Source organism: Crinia signifera, chromosome 7 (genome assembly GCF_055691185.1).
Source record: "Crinia signifera chromosome 7, ASM5569118v1, whole genome shotgun sequence".
NCBI classification, from domain to species: domain Eukaryota; kingdom Metazoa; phylum Chordata; class Amphibia; order Anura; family Myobatrachidae; genus Crinia; species Crinia signifera.
This window is the reverse complement of record NC_139223.1, coordinates 155,164,182-155,186,851: the sequence shown is the minus strand read 5'-3', so window position 1 is coordinate 155,186,851 and position 22,670 is coordinate 155,164,182. Positions and strand designations below refer to the sequence as shown.

Here is a 22,670-nt window from a genome sequence, read left to right as displayed (position 1 = left end):
TGGAGAATCCATGCCAACTCCCCTCCCGCACAATCCATCTGCATCCCCTGCAAACACACATTGCCCCTGTCTCTTAATACTATTAAAAATGATCCTCCCAAAATGTCCACCGTCCATCCTTAATACCTATCCGCGATCAGGCTAGTGGTATCTCTCCACTGCACTGACAGCAGCCAAGGACAGTTGTCATCACTGTACCCCCAGTGCCCACAAACCACTCCGTGTCTCCAGGCTATCGCAGGGTCCACGAGGACTATTGCTACACCACTTACATGTTTCTACGGCTGTTGGCGGATACTTTTTGTGACATTGGCTCTGATTTAGCTGGGCAGTTTCCGATGGCAAGTCCTGCAATATCATAGTAATCGCCTAGTAAATATGTGATTGCCTCTGCTTGATTGGCAGGCAGAGGCATTCACAGGGAGGAACAGGTCAGCTGGGATTTAAGAAAATGGGGGCTTTTCACCCCCGTTTTTGGGAGTGGCCATGCCAAGAACTGCAATGCGAGGCGCAGATTTCTTGGCATTGCAAGCAGACAGACAGGATTAGATTTACACCTGTTACAGTCGCAGGGGGACACCATGACCGAATATCATATCATAATTAGAGATGTGCGCGGACCCTTGTGTTTTGGTTTTGGTTTTGACAAAATCACCCTCTGTGTTTTGGTTCTGATTTTAAATTCGATTTTGGAGGTTTTTTTTTTTTAATTGATAAAAAAAAAAGCTAAAATCATGTAATCTGGACCCAACCTTGTTACTACAGTATTATTAACATCAATAACATTCATTTCCAGGCATTGTCTAATAATTTTGACTACACTCTTTGGTGTAAAATTATCCTTACAAGCAATCCAAAAACCCTTCATCTTAAATCTGAGTTGCGACACGAGGCAAGTTCCAATTTGGGGCTCGGTTCGACTTGGATTCAGGTGAGTTTGGAGTTGTAAAAAAAATATATCTCACATTTCCAATTGTAATACGACAAAATCTTAACTTGACTTGCATTTTTTACATTGCCTTATTGTAATATTAAAAACACAGCATAAATGACACTTTATTTGTCCAGTACCATGAGGATTGTAGCAGTAAGCGTCCCATCTTTCACTCTTGTTTAACCGGTAGCCATAATCAATTATGCCTTTTTTTCCAAATCCACAGTTGAATGTTGGTTTTACTATGGGATACCCAACTCTTCCTTTCTGCAGCCATCCTGCAGCACATACATGGAACCCTGGGGACCATAACAAAATAAAAAGTTATTAAAATATACACAACCTGTGGGTGTTGTCAAACGGTTGTAAAAACGAATCGCACAATCTTTATCATTCCGCGTTCCCCTGTAATACTAAATCCATTACTTCTATTTTCCATTAATTTTCCTTCTTTTCCTGTCTGTTTCTTCTGTTAATGTTAACCGCAAGGCATAATTACCTTTAATAGTGTGTACTTTGCTCAGCAGCTGCACAAGACATTAAAGATCAGACATTTAGCATGACTGTAATCCTCAGTCAATTTAACTTGCTGATTTGCTTTAACAAAGGAGCAGTACATATAAAACATGTATTTTGTGGTCCTTTTGTATGGCTAGGGTAGAGTAATGTGTTTTATGGAGATTAATTTGTTAAAGTCACTAGTATTTGGGGATGCAGTTAAAATCCCGGCGGTCGGGATCCCGGCGTTCAGAATCCCGACGCCGGAATCCCGACCTCCGAAATGCCGACACATTCTCCCTCCTGGGGTGTCCACGACACCCCTGGAGGGAAAATAAATTAGTGTGCCGAGCCCGCAAGGGGGGGGGGGGGGGGGGGCGATCCACGTCCCCCCCTTGTCGGCATTTCGGCTGTTGGGATTACAGCGTCGGGATTCTGAACGCCGGGATCCCGACCGCCGGGATTCAATACTGAATCCAGTATTTGGGCTGTGTAATCAAAAACATATAAAACCATGATGAGCCAGTCGCTAGCATTGGATTTCGGTGAATTTTTGTGCACAGAGAATACACATCACAAAGTTATAATGATACAGTACATCTAATCTATATATTCATATAAAAGTCAAACTACAAACTACATTTCTATGAGGTAAAATACCGCCAATGACTACTCGGCGGGCCAAAATACTTCTTTGTGTGCTAATAAAATGACATAACAGAAAGTGAAAGCAATTTTTGCAGTGACAATGATCTGTTTTAAACTTGCTGGATATTTAGAGAGGGAGTTGTGAAGAGAGAGCTTGGGGGTAGGAGCAGATAGGGACTTCGGGAGGAGAGCTTGTGGGCTAAAACTGTCACAGCTCAAAGTGAAAGTAAAAACTGTAACAGCTTAAAGTGAAAGTACATTGCAGAAGTCATCTTTTTGATGGGCTTTTAACTGATTTAGTGATCAATGAAGATAATGAATGGCATAAAATAGTAGTTCAATTGAGATAACAAAATGCATGCAATATTCTCATTCTAGTTTCCTGCCAGGCCAGAGCAGGTCGCCTCCCCTCATGGCCATAGCCTTACATCCAGTGGCGTAACTATGGAGGGTGCAGGGGGTGCAACTGCTATGGGGCCGGGGCCTTTGGGGGACCCGAGGGCTAAGCAGGCATCCCCTACACCCTTTGGATTTTTTTATTTAAAAGTGCCTCAGTAGCGCTGCCGTACCATCCCTCCTTTCTTTCCCTGCCCCCCGTCGCCTTGTGCCTCCTCTCTTCCCCCCCTCCACCAACGGCTATAGTTTGGCGGCCAATGATTGGGGAGGTAGCCTGGCCAATCCAGCCTCTGCTCTCCCCTTATCCTACCCCTCACTGATGCTGGCGGTGACCAGCCCCGGCGTTTAAATGGAACAGCTGTGCTGCTTGGGCTGGCAACACAGAGACCCGGGTCTGGCAGCGCCGATGAGCCAGAGACCTGTGCTGCTGAGGGGACCCGCGCTGATGTGCAGACCATCGGTGATGTCTAGACCCGTCGCTGCTGATGAGATCTGCCACTGAGGTCCCAGTGCTTTTGTGGAGACCCGGTGCAGGGCGTGAGCGCAGTTTATACTGAAGGAACGGGGGGGGGGGGGTGTTACAGTTCAACAGTAATGGGCGGGAGGAGTGGATTAGGAGGGCATAAACTGATTATTTTCTCAACAGTTTCAAACTGAAGCAACCCCCCCCCCCAGACACATCTCTATTCTCTCTCGTCTCTGTCTTGCACCCCGTATTTCCCCAGCCCCTTCTGTTTCCTGTTTTCTTTCTCCTCTTTAAGGGGCCCATTTATTAAGGCTTGTATATACAATGTGATCTTGGTGGAATATTACTGCCCAGGATCGCATTGTAATTTGCAATCCTATCGTGGGGGTATATAATCCACATGCAGGGATAGGGTCAAAGGCACCTGCGATGCGCTCAGCCAGGTGCTGGGGGGTCCGCGCATGCGCAGTCATTGCTGATGCCCGCCGACCCCACTGCCCCTGTAGGGGGGGCCCCTTTCAAGATTTTGCTATTGGGCCCAAAGAGTTCTAGTTACGTCCCTGCTTACATCAGTTATACTGTCCCTCCTTCATTGTAAGATAGCAGGGCCAGCTGAAACATAGTCAAACACGGTCAACAGCTGGAATGCATCACCAACTTGTCGCGGTGTGCAGTCATAACGTAATATTACAGAAGCAGGTTTGGGTTTCATTCATTGGTAATGGCAGGACAGATGTTCAAAATGAGCAGCGATCCAGCCGGCCAAGCACGTCCTCCACAGATGGCAATTTGATTACCGTTTCTTTGGACCACTGAAGGTAGAAAAGTGAACGGCAAATGACACCATAGATGCCTCGGTGTACCATTGCCACAAATGATTAGACTAGTACAGTATAGGGACTATGTGGAGTATCTGTACCAAGGCCATACTATTGAGTACACTGGTGAACAAATAAATATTATTTTTTCTTGCCAAGGATATAACATCAGTTTGTTACTTGCAGGTCCTATTTTCGCATTAGATCTTAGCTATAGCTGAATTGGTTCCAGTTTTCAAATTAATGAAATATTTTAAAATTAAATGATTTTCTCTATTTGAATCAACTTGGTTTTGTCTTATAACAAATACCTTCTTTCATGTACAGTAGCTGTCACAATGCTGAAACTTAAAGGCTGCACCAATGATGTCACTAGTACAATGATACAGACACAGGAATCTTCCTGTTTATTGCAAAACTCATTCACATTTCCTAAAGTGATTGCATTGAAATGATTTGGTCCATAGTTGTTATAGGGGTAAATTGGTTTCATTGGAACATATTCTATGTGCATATCATCATTCAGAAATGCAAAAAGATTGGTATACAGTTAGAGGCAGAACTCTGGGAGGCAATGGAGTCATCTGCCACCGGGCTCCTGCTCCCAAGGGGGCACCCCTCCTCCCCCTGGAAGTTTAAATCAGTTATTTAAAAGCCAATGATATCGCTTCTGTGGCTGAGTTCTGAAATCTATATGTGTTCTCTGTCTATCTCAACAGAAATATATATTTTAAATAAGGTTATATAGGGTTGCGTGTGTGTGTGTGTGTGGGGGGGGGGGCAATATATATCTTGCCTCTGGGCAACTGGAATGATTTTATGCCACTGTATACAGTATATACAGTATTCTACATATAAGGCTGAATTGACCGCTAGGAGAAATATATCTGTGTGTGTGTGTGTGTGTGTTAACCCTTTGAGTGCCAAATGTGCTGTGAGCGATCCTCAAAATATTCGCTAAAAATGGCAGCATCGCTCACAGCGACTGTTTTTTTAATGTCAATAAATACAATTACAGCCAAGTCAATTAACTGAAGTTTAGTTAAGTATTGCACCCCAAAAAAGAACAGTCACTGTGAGCGACACTGGCATTTTTAATGGATATTTTGAGGATCTCTCGGAGCAACATTGGCACTCAAAGGGTTTAATAAAAAGGTTTGCTTGGCAATTTTCACTCCTACATTGACAAATTCCCTTGGCACTCAAAGGTTTAAGCAGCAGTAGGCTTGGTTTAACTTTTCACCCATTGCTGATTTATCAACTTTTCGTGGAGAAAACCTAAGAAGAATTATTAGAAATCACCGGAAGACTTTTGCTCGTCTGGCTTTTCAAGGGAAATGATCTCATATCAGCGAGACTTATACAAGTATTACTTCTGTACTTACACAATACCATTATTTTCCGCTGCCAAAATTCAAGGAATTGCAGATGTTTAAGAGAGTATTACCGTTGGGATTTTAGGGGAAGTTTTAAAATCTTAACAGGGAAATAGTAAGGGTTTGTCCTTCAGAAGAGTTTTCATACGGCATTGATCCAAAATAGTTTGTATTGTAACAAAGACTACTACTGTATATGGGGACAGCAGTGTCCAATAATACATTGTCTAGAACAACGGTTCTCAAACTGTGGGTAATGAACCCCAAAGTGGGTCCCCACCATGTCAGTGTGGGGTTGCGACTACTGACTATCAGTATAATGACTCCTCTGACCTCTCATTGAAGCAAGAAGATCCTGAAAAATCTGTTACTTCAGACTCCTTGGATCACTGGAGATCTGAGGAGTCATCAAGCAGCTCCACCCCCACTCCAGTGCTCTGCCTCTCCTGCCTCACCCAGCAGCCTCTGCTTCCGCCGCTGCCACAAGCAGGCTGCACTCCTAGATTCCACATCTATATTCAGATATCCGCAGTGGGCCCACAGTGTCAGTGAGGGCAGAACCCAGGTCCGGGGACTTCTGAGTTGGAGGAAATTTACAGATAAGACAGGCAGCCCACAGTCAGACTCAAAGGAGCCAGCTCTCCATAAGCAGGACTCGAAATCTGTGAAGAACCTCTTGTAAGTGAATGCAGCATGGGGCAGGGAGTCATCTGTGAACACCAGAATGTCCGGTTCCAGAAAGCAGCTGCATGGGGAGTATCAGGGGGAAGGAGGGGAGCGGTGAGCACAGACGTTATTGTGTGTGTCTGTTGAGGGGAGGGGAGCAGTGGAAAAAGAATCAAGTAAATACCCACTGCCTCCCTCTTCCATCCCCCTTTACCCACTGCCAACCTGTCGCATTAGCGGTCTCTTCATTTGTTTTGTGCCTCTGCAATGCCACTGTGCACGTGCTGTCTGCTCTGCTGACCATTCTGTGGTACCTTCCTGGGGGTCCTATAATAATTTTTAGTGTCTGACAGTGGCCCTTATTCTGGTTGAATCGGACGGACGCGTGTGTGGACGGACCCGTCCGTACGCCTCGCTCAGGGAGCATGAGTATGCCCACAAAACATCCGCACATGGTCGGTCAAACAAGCAAAGGGGAGTGGCGTGCGCATGCAAATACGCTACCGTGCTCGGACGGATCTCATCCTTTTCGCTCAGAGGCGGAGCGTGTTTCTCCAAGCGTAAAGGTAAGTGTACGTCCGAGCAGACAGTCTCTGCTGCATAAATATACGGTACAGCAATTACACACTACGAAGTGATCCTGAAACAATGAGCCAATTATCTTAAGTGTTTGATGTTTTTATTGCTTTATATTAACTAATTTATCTCCTTTAATTAAACTACAATTTAACCCTCATTACATGTTTATTTCTTGTTTTCCTAATGTTCCACTTTCCTCACTTCCGCCCTTATTCTACTTCGTGCGGTACGGCCCGCGTGCGGCCGTACCGCCGATGTTTTAACACTGCACATGCGCAGAGGTCAATCTGCGCATGTGCAGCCCCCTTCGCCGCAGACGTATTTCGTCCGCCGCAAAGGGGGCGTATAGGGGCGTGAGGGGCTTCATGCCCTCATTTCCCTATGTGTACGCCCCGCGTTTCATGGGCGTTCCCATGCAAACGCGGGGCGTATGCATGGTAATGAGGGCATGACGCCACTCATGGGGGCGGAAAGCTGACGTCGCCGGATGTCAGCTTTCAGCCCCCATACAAGCTACCACACGGACGATTGTCCGTGTGGTCTTAGCTTGCGGGAGCTGCCGCGGCGTGCGGACCTGCCTTCAATGGTCGACGACCATCGAATGCAGGGGGCAGCTCCCACCATGGTGGAGGCGTAGCCTCCACCATTTTTATGCGGATCGCCAGCCGTCCGTGTACGGACGGCCGTGGCGATCCGTAGGGTGGGCGGGGATTGGTTTGTGCGGCTGGAGCCCCGTGTGCGGCTCTGGCCGCACCAACCAGAATAAGGGCCAATCTATGTGTCCCCCAATGGTGTAATTTTTTTATTTATTTTGGTGTTTGTCTGCATGCTGTTAATAATGTTGTTCTAATTATTATTGCCCTATTTATTTACATGTCTCACTAACTTAATGATATGTGTGATGTTTCACTCCACCAACAACTAATAGTCATGCATTTACAATATGTGTTATTTAAGGCTAAAACCTACACATGCACACAACATTTATTCCTTACCCTTGACTTTAAATAACGTAACATATAAATAACATTACACATGTGTACATGTACCTATGTATATCTGCCCACAAAAACTGAACCTGACAGTACCCAGTACGCATGTGCAGCAAAAGCACACCGCTCTCGGATAAGACCCAGAGATTTTAAAGTCATCCCCGATCACGGACAGACAAAGTGGGCGTAATGTGGGCGTTTTGATGGGCGAGGATAGAAACAGGGTGAAACTGGGCGTATCCTGGGGCGTACACGGGGGTGTGTACCGATACTGCATGGGCGTGCATCCGCTCCGCTCGGCGAGAGATGCTCCGCTCCCGTCAGATGCTTCTGCTTCTGACGGGAGAGACGCCACCACACTTATGGCTGCCATTACAGCGCATGTTGCTCCCGGATCGATTATTCTCAGTGACTGCTGGAGGGCCTATAAGACTGAGGAATTAGAAGAGGCCGGCTATGAACACTGCAGGGTAAACCACAAATACAATTTTGTGGACCCTGAATCTGGGGTACACACCCAGAATATCGAAAGGATGTGGAGGGCCACCAAGTGGAGGAACAAAAAAGTTCATGTGGAGGAGAAGTGTGGCTGCAGACAATCCTTTCGAACGCATTTTGTATACACTGAGCCTCCTGCCAAAGGATACTGCAGTGCCCACTTAGTGCCTGTCTTTTTTTCATTATCTGTGCTTATATTCTTGTTATTATTATCTTTAATGTTTTTTATGTGCTTGTGATTATTGCTATACGTCATCATTATCTTTGCCATTGTTATTTATTCATTACTCATTATCTTAATAATTTCTCACTAAATCTACAGTTTGACGTTAACATGTGTCCACATTACTGTCTCAGATGTGTTGTATGACTGCTGTGAATGTGTTCCTAAAACCACCCCACTATCCACGCCACCCCGAAGCGTGGCGAACGGCGGCGGAACGCGTCCTCTTGATGTTTTCATACCCCCACTATCCACATCGGCGTGGAGTTGATTTTATATAGTGTGGCGAGCCACCAAGCCTCGCAAGGGGACGCGGATTACTTTACATGTTTTCCGCATCCGCTTGCCACGCTTCTGTCTCGGTGGCTCGCTGTGCTCACCACACTATATAAAATCGACTCCTCGCCGACGTGGATAGTGGGGGTATGAAAAGCGTTCCGCTAGGCGCTCGCCATGCTGCGGGGTGGCATGGATAGTGGGGCAACGCTGCGCTTGCATAGCTATGGGGTGGTGTGGATAGTGGGGGGTACCTACAATTGGCACTACAGTTAATGCCATCACCCCTTACAAAAGATTGCATCGCATTGCATCGTGAGATACAATGCAATGCGATGCGATAAGCCAGCCAAAAATAGCTGTGAATACATTAGTAATATCGCATCCCATCACATTTCCAGTTTTAGTGTCATACAGTGCGTGAGGTACGATGCAATGCGATAAGACCGTGAAAAATAGCAGTGAATAAATTATTTAGTAATATCGCATCTCATTGCATGCATCGTGTGACACTAAAACTGGACATGCGATGCAATGCGATTTCCTTACGCAGAATAGCCCACTAAGCAAATAGCTTAGTGGCCGCCCAACTAATACATAAGTTACCTATTTTCTTCTAAGTTTTGTCTGAAAAGACTGAATTGACCATTATTTTACCCTGACGTATGGGCAATGTGTATGGGCAGCTTTACCTAAACAGTGTTTTTGTGTTTTCCCCCTTCCAGGAAAGAAGTTAGAATTACCCAGGAACAGTGGTACGTGACTAGTGCGCCACTATCAAACTCAGCTACCTGGCTTTATCATGAAAAGGGCATACAGTTGGTTGTGGATGGATAGATATACAGTGTCTAGTCAATAGGTGAACATCAAAAGCTCAATATTCACTATGTCGATCTTGACATTGGACTCTATGCTGGTCAGTTGGGTGTTTTTTGCTAGTCAAATTCATGTTACACTTCAAATGGTGCGATCTACTGTCCCACATCTGCACTACCCGCTGCTGTATTACCAGCCTTTACTACTTAGGAGACTGACATTCTCCGTAACTTACAAAATCATGTATTATACATTTCTGTATATACCAAAGCACAATGACTTATACCGATTTTCCTCGCTTCCTCAAGTTGATCATAAGTGGCCAGATGTCCGCCCTCATATTCGCAGACCGCTCTCGCCTCTCTGTAGGTAAGCTGGTATTTTCCACTCCGTGATTCTCGATGATAAACTCCAGCTGCTTGTTCTGAAGAACATTACAAGTAACAATTAGGATATTGTTGGGCAGTATCCAATCCAAGACATTAATCTACCTCCAGCATAGCATATACTGTAGTACAAATCTTTCAGAAAGAAACCCAAGAACGGTTTCATTGAGATTATTGGACGGTGGCCCAGAATTAGAACAAAGTCATATTCTAGTAAATATGTTCCAGATTTTGCATTCAGTGTGTTACCCCAGCAACATTGTTTCGATGTATACCTAGTAATTTGTTGTTTCCTGTACAATGTAATACATAAGGGAATGTTCCGTAGTTTTAATTTAAAAACCTGAGAAAAAGCTCCAAAGATCCTTTTGTTAAAAGCATTTTTTTCTGGTTTACAAAAACACAAAGGCTTTCATATATTTCATGGTTTGGGCTATTTCCGAGGTTCTTCCAATGTGGTTAGACCTATCTCCTACAATGCTCGCTGTTAATTTGTCAGCCTGCCTCCAGTCTTCCCTACCTAATGTTTCACCACTCAGGGCATCTGAGGATTCCACGTATGTTTAAAAAAAATCTTTTCATATAAAACCTAATAAATATACAATATTTTTTCTAAATTTTTAACGTTACGGTGGCCATACATCTACTGATCGATTGTCAGATTGGGCTGGTTGGAACAAAAGACCGCTGGAGTCCAATATTAAGCCAAGATGACTGCTGGAGGTGTCCCAATGATGGACTTGTAGATGTGGGGGGATCCTCTCTAAAGTGTGCTTGGGCTTGAGAGTGGTAAACGAAACGTGTTGGTGATACATCTGGCACCTTGCACTTTACCAGCTTATTTATCTGTACTTTACTGCTACTACCCCCCCCCCCCCCCCCACTTGGGGCACTCTACCACTCTCAAGCACAAGCGCACTTTAGAGAGGATCGCCCCACATCTACAAGTCCATCATTGAACCGGGACACCTCCAGCGGTCATCTTGGCTTAATATCTTGGACTCCAAATATTATCTTGGACTCCAGCGGTCTTCTTGGTTCACAATTGGACTCTGATTTGGGAATTTAACTGACCAGAGCAGGTTACACCATTCATTATTGACTCAGGTCCTAGTGTTACATTGGTTTTATCCCATATATACACATATTGTTTTTGTTTATTTTAAATTAAATATGTTTTTAACTGTTATACTTGTTGAAATCATTAATTGAGCGTTGCTTTTCTTTCTTTTTGAGTGTCGGATCTGACTAATCCCTCCTGCAGCTGCTCTCATTGAGCAATCAGTTCTGACAACCACACAGTTTTTTCTGTATTTTCCTGGATGGAACAAAAACCTGGTAATATCTGAGTGACAGTTTTGGGCAGTTTTCCAGCATTTCAAAGCAAATGGTCAACTGTCATTTGCTCTGATCCATTACCAGGGTTTTGTTCCAACCAGCCCAATCTGACTATCGATCTGTAGATGTATGGCCGGCTTTAGACAAATTGTCTATTGTTAAAAATGTTGAAGAAATATTGTCTCATTCAATATTCACATCTTGGAATAGTGATGACATCATGGCATGAGTAACGCACACTGGCAGCAGTCTCTCAGGGACTGTGGATTAAGGTCACCTCCTACACCACAAGGTGTTAAGTGTTTACTGTGGAATGTGGAAAATACAGCTGGTACGGTACAGGGCAGTGCTGAGACAACATGTTAGTAGGATATGGAGTCTGTGCAGTAATGGTGCAACAGGTGAAATGCAAGTAACCCAGTAGCCAATGCTGGTATAACATGGGGCCTATTTCACCTCAGTTTGGATCAAGTTTGTAGCAAATGTACAGAAAATAAACATGTTTATTAATATACAACTACTGTATTATATTGATATTACATTAAGGTGTCCACACACTAATATGATTTGGTCCGATTTAACCCGATTTCCGACAGATCAGGCAGAGCAATCTAGTCCGATGGGTGGTCCCGTGCACATTGAACCTCCAACTGGGTCCCCCTCCTGGCAGTGCATGCGATCCTTCCGGACTAGGAAGGTCCCAGGTGGTTCAGGGGGGTCGGATGGCCCATACACTGCTGTGATACACCACCGTAGTGTATGGGCACCTTTAGAGTTTAAAAATAGAATTGTCCTGTTAAGGACCAATTCCAGTTACTAGAAAGATTAATATAATATCTACATACATAAATGTATACATACGCAGCCAATCAGAGGGCTGCCCAGTGTTTTAAACAATTCTACTGACGCAGCTGACTCCCGCCACAAACTAGTGCTACTTCTAGTGCTACGCTACTCCCTCGCTCTCTGCCTGCCCTCTTCTAGGCTGCAAGTGGTCCCTCAGGCCCCCTCTCCCCAAACCCCACACCGCTGTAAGCACTCCCTCTGCCCCCCCCCCCCCGCAGATTGCATGCAATCACATGCGATCGCTCCCGCAATTCAATAGATATTATGTGCAGCACATACTATCTATCCACGAGACTTTCGGTGGTGGGTCCACGCAGCGCGTCGAATGGTCCCTTAAAAATTCATAAAATAATTTGTTTTATCGGACAGACGTGGTCGCCATCAAATGATTGCATGCAATATTTCACAAGTGTATGGGCAGCATTAGCCTCCAGACCACATGACATGGTGTCTCTGTGTCACTGGGGGTTCCTAATACTAGGAATGGGTCTGCCCTGCACCACCCCACCATGCTGGCACGGGCTGGCCACTCCAGGGCAGCACACAAGTGAAAATTAGTAAGGGTTAATCAGAAGCACATAAGTGCTATATAAGTGAGAAGCGTGATTACAATAACACAAAAATATACAATGTGATAGGGAAAAACATAGGAGTTAATAAAGTGTTACAGTGTACCACCCTGAAACAGCCCAGCCACACCGACACAGAGGGCTTTGCACCCCAAAACCCACCCCATAAATAATTACAAATATGTCTGGATCTAATAGCCCAAGGCCACATGATAAAGCTCTGCACAATGCATCCTTGGGACCAGGAAGGCTGCTGAAGAGGATTCAGATGGCCACCGTGGACACCGGGGATGAGGTACTGTAACTCTATTCTCTTTTCAACTTTATTTTTTATCATTTATTTATTTGAATATAACAATCATTTAAATTAAAAGACAAATAAATACACAGTTGATATAAATGTACTGTAAAGCAAAGAGCTGACAATTGACAATAAGAATGGCTTTTTAATGATGTGTATACATAAGCTACAGCATTGTTACCTACCCTCCTGCATTCTACAGGAGACTTCCTGAAAGAGGAGCAATCTCCCTCTCTCCCTCATTAGTCTAGCAATCTCCCTCATTTCACCTAGCCCACATTACCCTGTTACATTTTTTGGGGAAAAAAGGAATGAGCGATAGATGCATTTACATTGAATCATCAGCCCCATTTCCCAGCACATTACCAAGTATAGTAGCTCTTACTAACTGCTTTGGGGCTCATCTACATTTGGATATAAGTCATTGTACAAGATTCCTCTCAGATGTAGCAGTACACATCCAAGCTTCTAGGTGCCACGTTCACAATCTCTTTTCACAATCTCTCCATATATGGAACTAGACACGCCCTTTGGGTAGAGCATGACACCCCCCCTCAATGGCATGCTGTGCAAAATTCTACTTCCAGCGATAATCTCCCTGAAACTAGTTTTCAAAAGTAGGCAAGTATGAGCTACAGCGATGTAGTAAGACATGACGTATGGGATGTCCGAGCCAGTAGTAACATATAGTATAAACTAGGGGCTCTTGGCAATCCTGAGTGTTTCATCTTCTACTAATACTACAGAAAACAAATTGAAATGATGATAAACGTTGCCATTCTGGGTTTTAGCACTCCTAAGCTAGTATAACACGGCACTTAACATTTTTCATAGATAAGATCACATAGTCTTGGACAACGTAATTATTCATTTGCCAAAAATTTGGGCCAAAGAGAAATGTCCACTATTTTAGAACATTAAACAATTATTAGAGCTCAAACTGTTCTCACTCCTAATGTTTTTGTTACTTTCCCCCAGGAGAGGCACCTCCTACAATCAATAAATTGGTGGTGATGGAGCATTTGGAAGTATGGACCTTGTCTTGGAACAGCCACTGTTAATCAGTTATAGATTAGTGCTGAACCCCACAGCCTATTATGTCAGTTTTCTCCTGGTTATATGTTAAATACAAGCAGGGCTTGTTGTTATTTTGCTTAGCTGCAGCAGGATCTTCACAAACTGCTCATATTCAAAATGTATATAGCAGATACATGTTCTGCAGCGCTGAGTAAGCTGGCACAATCGCAAGGAGAAACTCTGCAAACTCCAAGCACTCTATGACCATTCCCATGAATATGGTTATGACACCAGTACAGTATTGTCAGTAATGATAATAGTTTTCACAGCGACAATGACCAACTTTTAGTGATTCCCCTCAAGTTATCAGTACCTTTATAAAAAAAAATTGGATTGTTTAAGCAAGAAAAGAGACATTTAAGGGGAGATTTGCTAAATATGCACAAATATATAAGGGGACAATATAAGGAACTGTCAGGCAACCTTTTGGCTTTGAGGAAGGAATCTAGAACATGTGGGCATGAGTTTAGACTAGAGGAAAGAAGATTTTGTTCCCTTAGAAGGCAGTCAAATTGTATAACTCTTTCCCTGGAGAGATGGTGTCGGCAGACACAATACATACATTTAAAATAAGGTTGGTCAAATATCTACTGGTTGAAAACATCCAGGGGTACATCCAACAATCATAATCTGTCTTTAAATAAATCAGAATATACAACGTATAATAAGGGATGTATCAAATAGATCATACATACTAACCAAGGTTGAACTTGATGGATGCATGTCTTTATTCGGCCTTAACTACTATGTACAGTATGTACTGTATGTAAATGGTGCCGGTCAGTGGCGTAAGTTCATCCCAGTTGCCAGGAGGCAAGATAAAAATTGGTGCCCCCCCACCCACATGCACAGCACCTTATATAAATATATGTATGCATGTGTGTATGTATGTTATGATCTCTTTACTATAAATGTGATGTCTATGGTCCTGCTAGGAGGGGAGGCAATATTGACAGCTTTCAATTAACTGATTCAAACTTGCAGAGGAGAGACCCTTGAGAGCAGGAGCCTGGCGGCAGATGACTCCATTGCCTCCAAGAGTTACGCCTCCAGTGCCGGTGATCCCGCTAGGGGGACAGTTCAGCCTAAGCATCGCATTAGAAGGGATAACGTAATTAAATCTATTACGGCAAGGTAGCCAATGACTGACCTTCTTTCCCACCTAATGCCGACGCTGACAAGGAAAGTGACAGGGAAGGTGTAAGGGATTTCCAGGAGAATGGGAATGAATGGATGGTGACACTAGCTTATTCAAGACAAGAACCCACCTTCTTGAAACCTAGGGCCTCAATCAAATCACATCGGTCCTGCGCGTCTGCGCAGGCGGGTATCTGCGCATGTGCAGGCGTATGGTGCGTGCACCCACGATGACCTTTCAGTCGTGGGGGGGGGGGGCGGAGATGGGCGGGGGGGTGCCGGGCTGCCCCATTACCATATGGGAATGCCCAGCGTTCCATGGGCGTTCTCATGGTAATGAGGCAGTGACCCCGGTGTGGGGGGACGGGTAGCTGACATCACCGGATGTCAGCTGCCCGCCCATATCCACGCCAGCGTGCACGCAAATCTACGCAACTAAAAAGTCACTTTTATAGGCGTGCAAGCTAAACATCATTCGATGGTCGGTGACCATCGAAAGATGTGGGCGATTACCCGAGCCATGCGAATGGATGTTTATGCAAAACATCCAATCGCAGCTGTTCGGGCGAAGCCGCACTTTGAGGGGTGGCGGGGGGGGGGGGGGGGGGGGGGGGGCGGTCGTTCGCCGGGCGGGGTTTGGTGGACTCGCAAGGCTGCGAATTCGCAGCCTTGCGAATCAACCAGAATAACCCCCCTAATCTGTTTTGTAGACTGTAACTTAACTAACATACAGCTAACCTCACCCCTTAAAGTTACTGCTCACAAGGGCTGAACACAACCTGTCACAGACGAGGGCTTTAGCTCTTCAGACATATGAAATAGCTTCTGATATTAATCATAAAAAATGTGATATTCTCGTGGGATAGAGGTTTTCTGAGACTTTGGATAAATTATTGTGAAATACTGCATAACCCAACGTCACCTTCAGTTACCACTCAGAGCATATTTTTCACATGAACTGGTCATTTAGATGATCGTCTGTCATTTCCTACTACAGTTGATTTAATATAATGATACAGTGGAGAAGGCTGTATATTACCAGGATGCTCCAAGACAATCTGTGGCTTGCACCATGTGACTGCCTTATTACATCCTTGCATCAGTTATTGCACACAGCTTCCGGCAGGGGATACGGTCATTGGGTCACCAGCAAGTTGTTCAACAGTCATTAGGTCGATATGCATTTAGGTCGACATGTGTCTAGGTTGACATGGCTTAGGTCGACAGGGTCATTAGGTCAACATGGGTTATGTCGACAGTCAAAATGTCGACACAGGGTTTTTCACAGTTTTTTGAGCTGACGTGTCGACAGGCGGTATTTCATGCCCTACCATCCACTAGGGGTGGTGGGAGAATAAAATAGTGTGTCAAGCGTAGCGAGGCACTGAGCCCGAAGCATGGCGATCGGACGCGGTGCACTTTAACTTGTGTCCATGTTGACTGCGTCAACATTTGGGTAAAAAAAACAGAGAAAAACTCCATGTCGACCTAACCCTTGTCGACCTAATGACCCTGTTGACCTTACTCATGTTGACCTAGACTCATTTCGACCTTCCTACATCTCGACCTAGACACATGTCGACCTAAATGCATGTCAACCTAATGGTGTCACCCTAATGACTGTCTAACAACTTGCTGGTGACCAACTAGATCCACACCCTCCAGCAGAAGGGGTATACTGGGCAGAGAATGGCATTGCTAAAATGTGAAAAACTAAAATAGAGGATTTGATCAAATGTGTTCCACTGTGGGATGTTGGTTGGAAAGCTTTTGGGTTTCTTGCAGAAGTTGTACCTTTAAGAAAAGGATGCGATTGGACCTATCACCTGTACATAGCTTTATGCTATTCCTACTTAGTGTATAATCACATACACTCTTTGAACCTATAGAGGAGCAAATGTAGAAGTCAGAAAGTGGGCGGGATGCACTAAGGCGTTGTCTTCTGTGTAGCGGCTCCGTTATCTCCTTCGGGTTAAGGGCGAGATGTACTAAAGGGAAAATGCGGTAAAACCCCTGTTTTACCGCATTTTCCTATGTACTAAAACCCGTTCACAGCGATATCGCAGGGCAGGGTATCTCCACCTTTGGGTGGCGATACCCTACAGAAGCCTATGGGTTTCTTTTCGCCGCGTCGCCGCAACCCCGCCGCCTCGCCGACCCCCCCTTTCCCCCTCCCTTGGGCTTACCTTCTTGCAGGTCCTCCTGGACCCCGGAAGGTAAGCCCTTCCTCCCCCTAGCAACGCAGCCGGACGTCCTTCCGGCTGCAGGGGGGAGGAGGAAGCGCCGGGGACAGCCTGCTTAGCTGTCCCCGGCGTGAAAGCAGCAGAAGCCGGCTGGGAGGTGACGGAGACCCCCCGCAGACCACAGTACAGGTATCGCGGGGGGCCTCCGTCACCGCATCGTGATGCCAGACGCATATGTTAGTACATATGCGGCGGCATCGCGGCGGGGGGGGGGGGGGGGGGCGAAGGGAGGCGATGTATTTTAATACATCCCGCCCTAACTCTTAACTTGTTATGCGGAAGTGCGATCCTTACACTTCTGCATTCCTTTCATGACGGCGCCGGCGTCTTCTATAGGAACATACAGCTTGTTCGCACTTGCTGCATGCTCAAAGAAGCGGCGCGTACTGTCCCCCTCTGCAAGTTATCACCACCCGAGGGTCACGATTTTATTTTTCTTTATAAGGTGTGTTTTCCCTGGCATATATATAGGTGGGTCAAAGAAGGTGGGCAGAGAGGTATGAGGAACTATGTGAGTGAAGGGAGCCGAGCATGAGGATATAAGGCACTGGCATGCTGCTTAAACAGGCAGTCATGGTTGGCGTCCAGAAGTATCTCCTGCGCATGTCTGATAATTACATGCGCAGTTGACAATAAGTGCGACTCCGGACATCGCGCTAGTGTGTCGATACCACAAAGTATTTGCGGAAGAAGAAACTTTTGAACATAAGGAGAAGTTGAAAATATTTTACAGTGCGGAAAAGAAGCGATAAAAAGCACACATTAGTGCGAATCTATGTCCATCTCCCCCAGTATCTGTAATCATTAAACCCTGTTGTTGGGGGGGCGTGGCCTGGAGTAACTGCGGAGTGGACGTGTTTGCTGGCTCTCCCGCCAGACATCCTATTTAATACTGCTTTTAAGCAACACTACCTCCTGTTTCTTGGGCTGTGTCGACTTGGGAGCCTCTCCTGCATCCACGGGGCTGAGCTGGCGCTGTTTTCCCGGTGTCTGTCTTCACCTGCGGCTCGGTGTATCAGGCGGTGGGCCCTTCCGCGTGGCATTCGGAGCTGCGCCGCTGGCTGTTGCCGGGCGCTGTGCTGAACGGGTGTGATCCCCTGCTTGTGCCCGAGGGGGAGTTGTCTGTTATCCTCCGGTGCTTGTCTGTGCTGTCTACCTGTCCGGGCTGGACCCTCCCGGCAGTCTCCTGCTGTTCAGCTGAGGATCTCGGTGGACGGCGCCGGCGGCCATCTTAGATTCTCCTGGCTTGGTGACTTCTACCCTTCGGGTCTCTGGAACGGTATTCCTCCTGTTATTTGTGACAACAGTGTTCTCATACAACACAACCATCTAACTGCAGATTGCCATCATAGTGCTGGACAGTGTATTCTGGATTGATATTGCTACTTATAGTCTGGGACCACCGACTACATGATATATGCTGCAACCATGGCTGTTTCTCAACTAATAGAATGTATTACAGCCTCCACTCAGAGACTCCTTCAGAGATTTGAGGGGATACGGGTGGGAGAATCTTCTCCTTCCTCTCCCCCTGACAAGGATGCTGTAGAGAGTAAAGATGCTACATCTAATTGTTCTCATACAACACAACCTGTACACCCTGAGGTTATTCCAATGGTGCCGTCCCCTGTTTTCTGCAGTGCTGTGAACGGGAAGGGCGGAGATGGAACTTTCCTCCTCGATTATTATACTCCTGTATTCTTTACAAACCCATTGGCCCTATGTATGGGAGCACCTCTCCTTTCATACACCATTAAGACATCCGATGATTGTGATGAGACTTCTATATCTCCATATACTAACCCTATAATTCATATTGAGCCCGTGCAGGATGAAAATCGTCTTTTCTTCAAGACCTATCCTGGACTGCTGGCTGACGGTCACTTTACATTTTATTGCATATCCACATTGTCTCCACTGATGCTCTTCTTGTCTCTGCTGAAGTTGCCGAAACCTGCAATACGCCAATATGCTAAATGCCTGTTTATTCATTCTGGAATGCGTAGAGATGGGACTGCTGATGTTGCTACCCTATATCGGAGCGTCTGCCGCTGGCCAGACTGAAGATTTATCTAATGGAAAGGCACTTGCCAAATACGACCGCTTTACATCACACTCTGTTGCTTGACAATATCATATCCTGCTTTAAGTTTCTTTGATTCGACTTGTCCGCTGATATTGCATCCTGTTACTTTATGTTACTATTTAACTTTTTTTTTTTTTTTACGACCACAATATACTGTATGTAATATTTTTACTGTGTATGCTTCTGGTGGGAGAGCCAGTACCAACTCCTAGTTCAAGGTCATTAGTTTTTTGTCCCTATGTGTGGGTGGGGGGTGGGTGGGTATATATACATATATATGCTTGGTGGGGGAAGGATGGTTTTAATTTGGTCCAAATATTGATATATCCTGATAAATTTGCCCCTGCTATTATCCGGACACTCTCCTTCTATGTGGGTTTTTTTTTTTTTGGGTCCAAGATTAGGCCCCGTCACATACTGTATACAATATCCTGACATCGCTTGGCGGGGGGAGGAGCTAGATTGGATGGGGGGGGGGGGGGATGGGAATAGATAGTCAGTATGAGATAGGTAGTTGGGGGGGGGGTACAGTTCAGGGATCCAAGTACACCTTAGTTGGGGCTGGGTAGTACAGGGTGGGGGGTTATATGGGAGGTTTGTTTTGGTCGTTGGAGGGGGGAGGTTTATTTTGACTTTTTATACTAATGTTGGACACAAATATTTAGATACCATAGTTATTATTGGCATATCATTTCATACTGCAAAACCACGTCAGTGCATGGGGATTTTGCTCCTTTTATGCGAATAATTTAAGTGTGAACATTTCTTTGCTTTATCTGTGATGCTTTCACAAACGTTACCCGAGTAGGCGCCCTCGGGTATATACATATCCTGTATTACTCTAAAGAAATGCGATTGTATAGGTCACCCTGCTTCAACTATCCCCTTATGATCATCACCATGATGTATATGCCTAACTTTCTGATTTTGTCTGTTATACCTATGCTATATCTGTAGGGGGGGTATGCTGTTTGTTATGAAAAATTTAATAAAAATCATTGAATTTAAAAAAAAAAAAAACCCTGTTGTTCCTGTTTAAACATTAATGGCATATGCATTAATAATTGCAGATCTGCCACGGTTATTATCAATCAATTTTGGTGCAGATAGTTTAGCTGCTTCCCGCACAGGGTGCTCGCAGTCTGATACACCACAGAGGTGTCTCAGATCTGTGAGCGCTGGAGTAATCGTTCGATGGTCACCAATCACGCAATGATTTCTCCCCCACACCCAAGGCTGCGAATGGATGATTATGCAAATCATCCGTGTCTGGGCGTCATCTGGGGAATTTGCAACCTTGCGAGTCAACCAGAATAAGGTCCAATATACATTATTTTTCCTTTGGCATTCCATGGAATAACATTCTGCGCTGTATTTGTAAATGTGGATTTTTCTAAATGTGTGATCCATGAAGGCAGCTGGGAATCCGACAGTCAATTCCTTCTACTCTGTGATATGTTTATGTAAGACTGGGACCTCTTATAGAACATTGGCTCAAGTGTCCCTTTCCTGTTACGGAGCACAAATTACAGTGCTGAAACGCAGTACTACACGCAATTTAAATGTACATTTGCATCATTTAGTAATGCCAGCACAGCGCATAATATTCATTAGACATTTTTCGTTATAATGACATCTGTAGCATAAAGCATTAAAGTCATACTGTTTTGGGGCTAATGATATTTATTAACTCTTTGGGGGATATTCAATCCCCGGTGAGCAGCTCGGGGAGATGCTCACCGGGCCCTATTCAATGCTGTCTTCCCCGACAGCATTGAGCAGGGTTTCTCGGCAGAACGAGCCCAACAGCACTAGCTGTCGGGCTCGTTCTGCCAAGAACGACCGGGAAGTGACATTGAATCCCGTCTGCATGTTCTCGGTCGAGCTGACCGAGAACGGGACTGGGTCAAGCTCGACTGCCGTGACCCTCAGATTGAATACCCCCCTTTGACTACCAACATTGCTGTAAGAGATCCTCTAAAAATATCTGTTAAATGCCAGTGTCTCTCACAGCGACTGTTCTTTTTTTTTTGGGCTGCGATATTTAACTAGACTTCAATGAACTGACTTGGCTGTATTTATATTTATTTATATTAAAAGAACAGTCGCTGTGAGCAACGCCTGTATTTTTTTGCAGATATTTTGAGGATCTCTCACAGCAGCGTTGGCACTCAAAGGGTTAAAGACGAGCGCTTCGGTGTTTTGTCAACTATCTATAAAGAAGGAACGTTATTTAAAAATGTAATTAGTTTAAATAGGTATATTATAAAGCAGGGATGGGGAACCTTCGGTCCTCCAGCTGTTGTTGAACTACACATCCCAGCATGCCCTGCAACATTTGTAGCATGGGCACATAGCAAAACTGTAACAAGGCATGCTGGGATGTTTAGTTCCACAACAGCTGGAGGGCCGAAGGTTCCCCATTCCTGTTATAAAGGAATGAGTGAAAAACAATGCCGAAGCACAAAACTAAATCCACAGAATGTACAGTACTGTAGGTGGTTTTGCTTGATGGAAATTAAATTACAGGAAAAGCGAACTAACCGCTGCTTCAGATCAAAGGCTTCACATCAACTGCTATGAAGAATTTAAACTAGAACATCAAGTGGTAAATTTACTAATGCCGTGTTCTCACTGCGAGTGAGAAAGAAAAGGCTTTTACCCGGCTTAAAAATGCCGGGGACTGACGCGCTGGACCCCCGTTCTCACTGCAAGGCAAATTCCCGGGTGAAGAAGTTCTACCCGGGAGTTTGCCTTTAAACACAGGTTTTTCGGCAGTGTGAACGGGTCAACCTGTGTCTGCATATCCGGATCTCAGACACGGGAAAAAAGAAGGGTTTTACCTGTGTATGAAATCCGGATATGCAACCCATTCACACTGCCAAAAATCCAGTGTTAAAAGGAAAATTCCCGGGTCTACATGCTAGACCCGGGAATTTGGCTGCAGTGAGAACGGGGTATAAGATGTGTATTCTACTTCACATGTGATGTTGCAATGAGCAACCAATCAGAATCTACTTATTTATTTAGCACCCTCGAGAAGACAGGTTCTGATTGGTTGCCAATAGCAACATCACATGTGAAGTAGAATACACATCTTAGTAAATTTCTCCCCATATGTAAACTATAAATATTTATAAGATAAACATTTGAATAATTAATTACAATATTGTCCTTTAAAAACACTTTCTGTAGATTATACTCAGCCTGTGAATTGTCAGCTTTTGTAGAACTACAGTAAAAGTCTAAACCAGGGGTTCCCAAACTTTTTTGAATCAGGGTACCCTAGAGCATCAAAATGTTTTCAAGGCACCCCTAGGCCAAATGCTTCATATTGAGAAATTCAGGAAAAAATATAAAAGGACATGTCAAAACTTGTATTTCCACAGTAGTAAGATAGTCAGATGTTGCTTAGTTTTGCTGTATGAGAACAAAAAGTTACCTACCTTTCTGGGACTAGTAGTTTTACAACAGCAGAAGAGCCTCACATTTACTAAAGCT

The 22,670-nt window shown here is 44.9% G+C and overlaps 1 protein-coding gene across 1 annotated transcript in view; it reads right to left on the bottom strand.

The window, feature by feature from the left end:
* Window positions 1-22,670, bottom strand: part of TNFAIP6 (TNF alpha induced protein 6) — a 28,726-nt gene that overhangs the window by 5,768 nt on the left and 288 nt on the right. The window contains exons 2-3 of the mRNA XM_083155042.1: window positions 9,473-9,610; window positions 1,072-1,233 (exon numbers count right to left, since the gene is read on the bottom strand). Of these exons, the coding sequence (XP_083011168.1) occupies window positions 1,072-1,233; window positions 9,473-9,610 (300 nt within the window). The remainder of the gene's footprint in view (window positions 1-1,071; window positions 1,234-9,472; window positions 9,611-22,670) is intronic.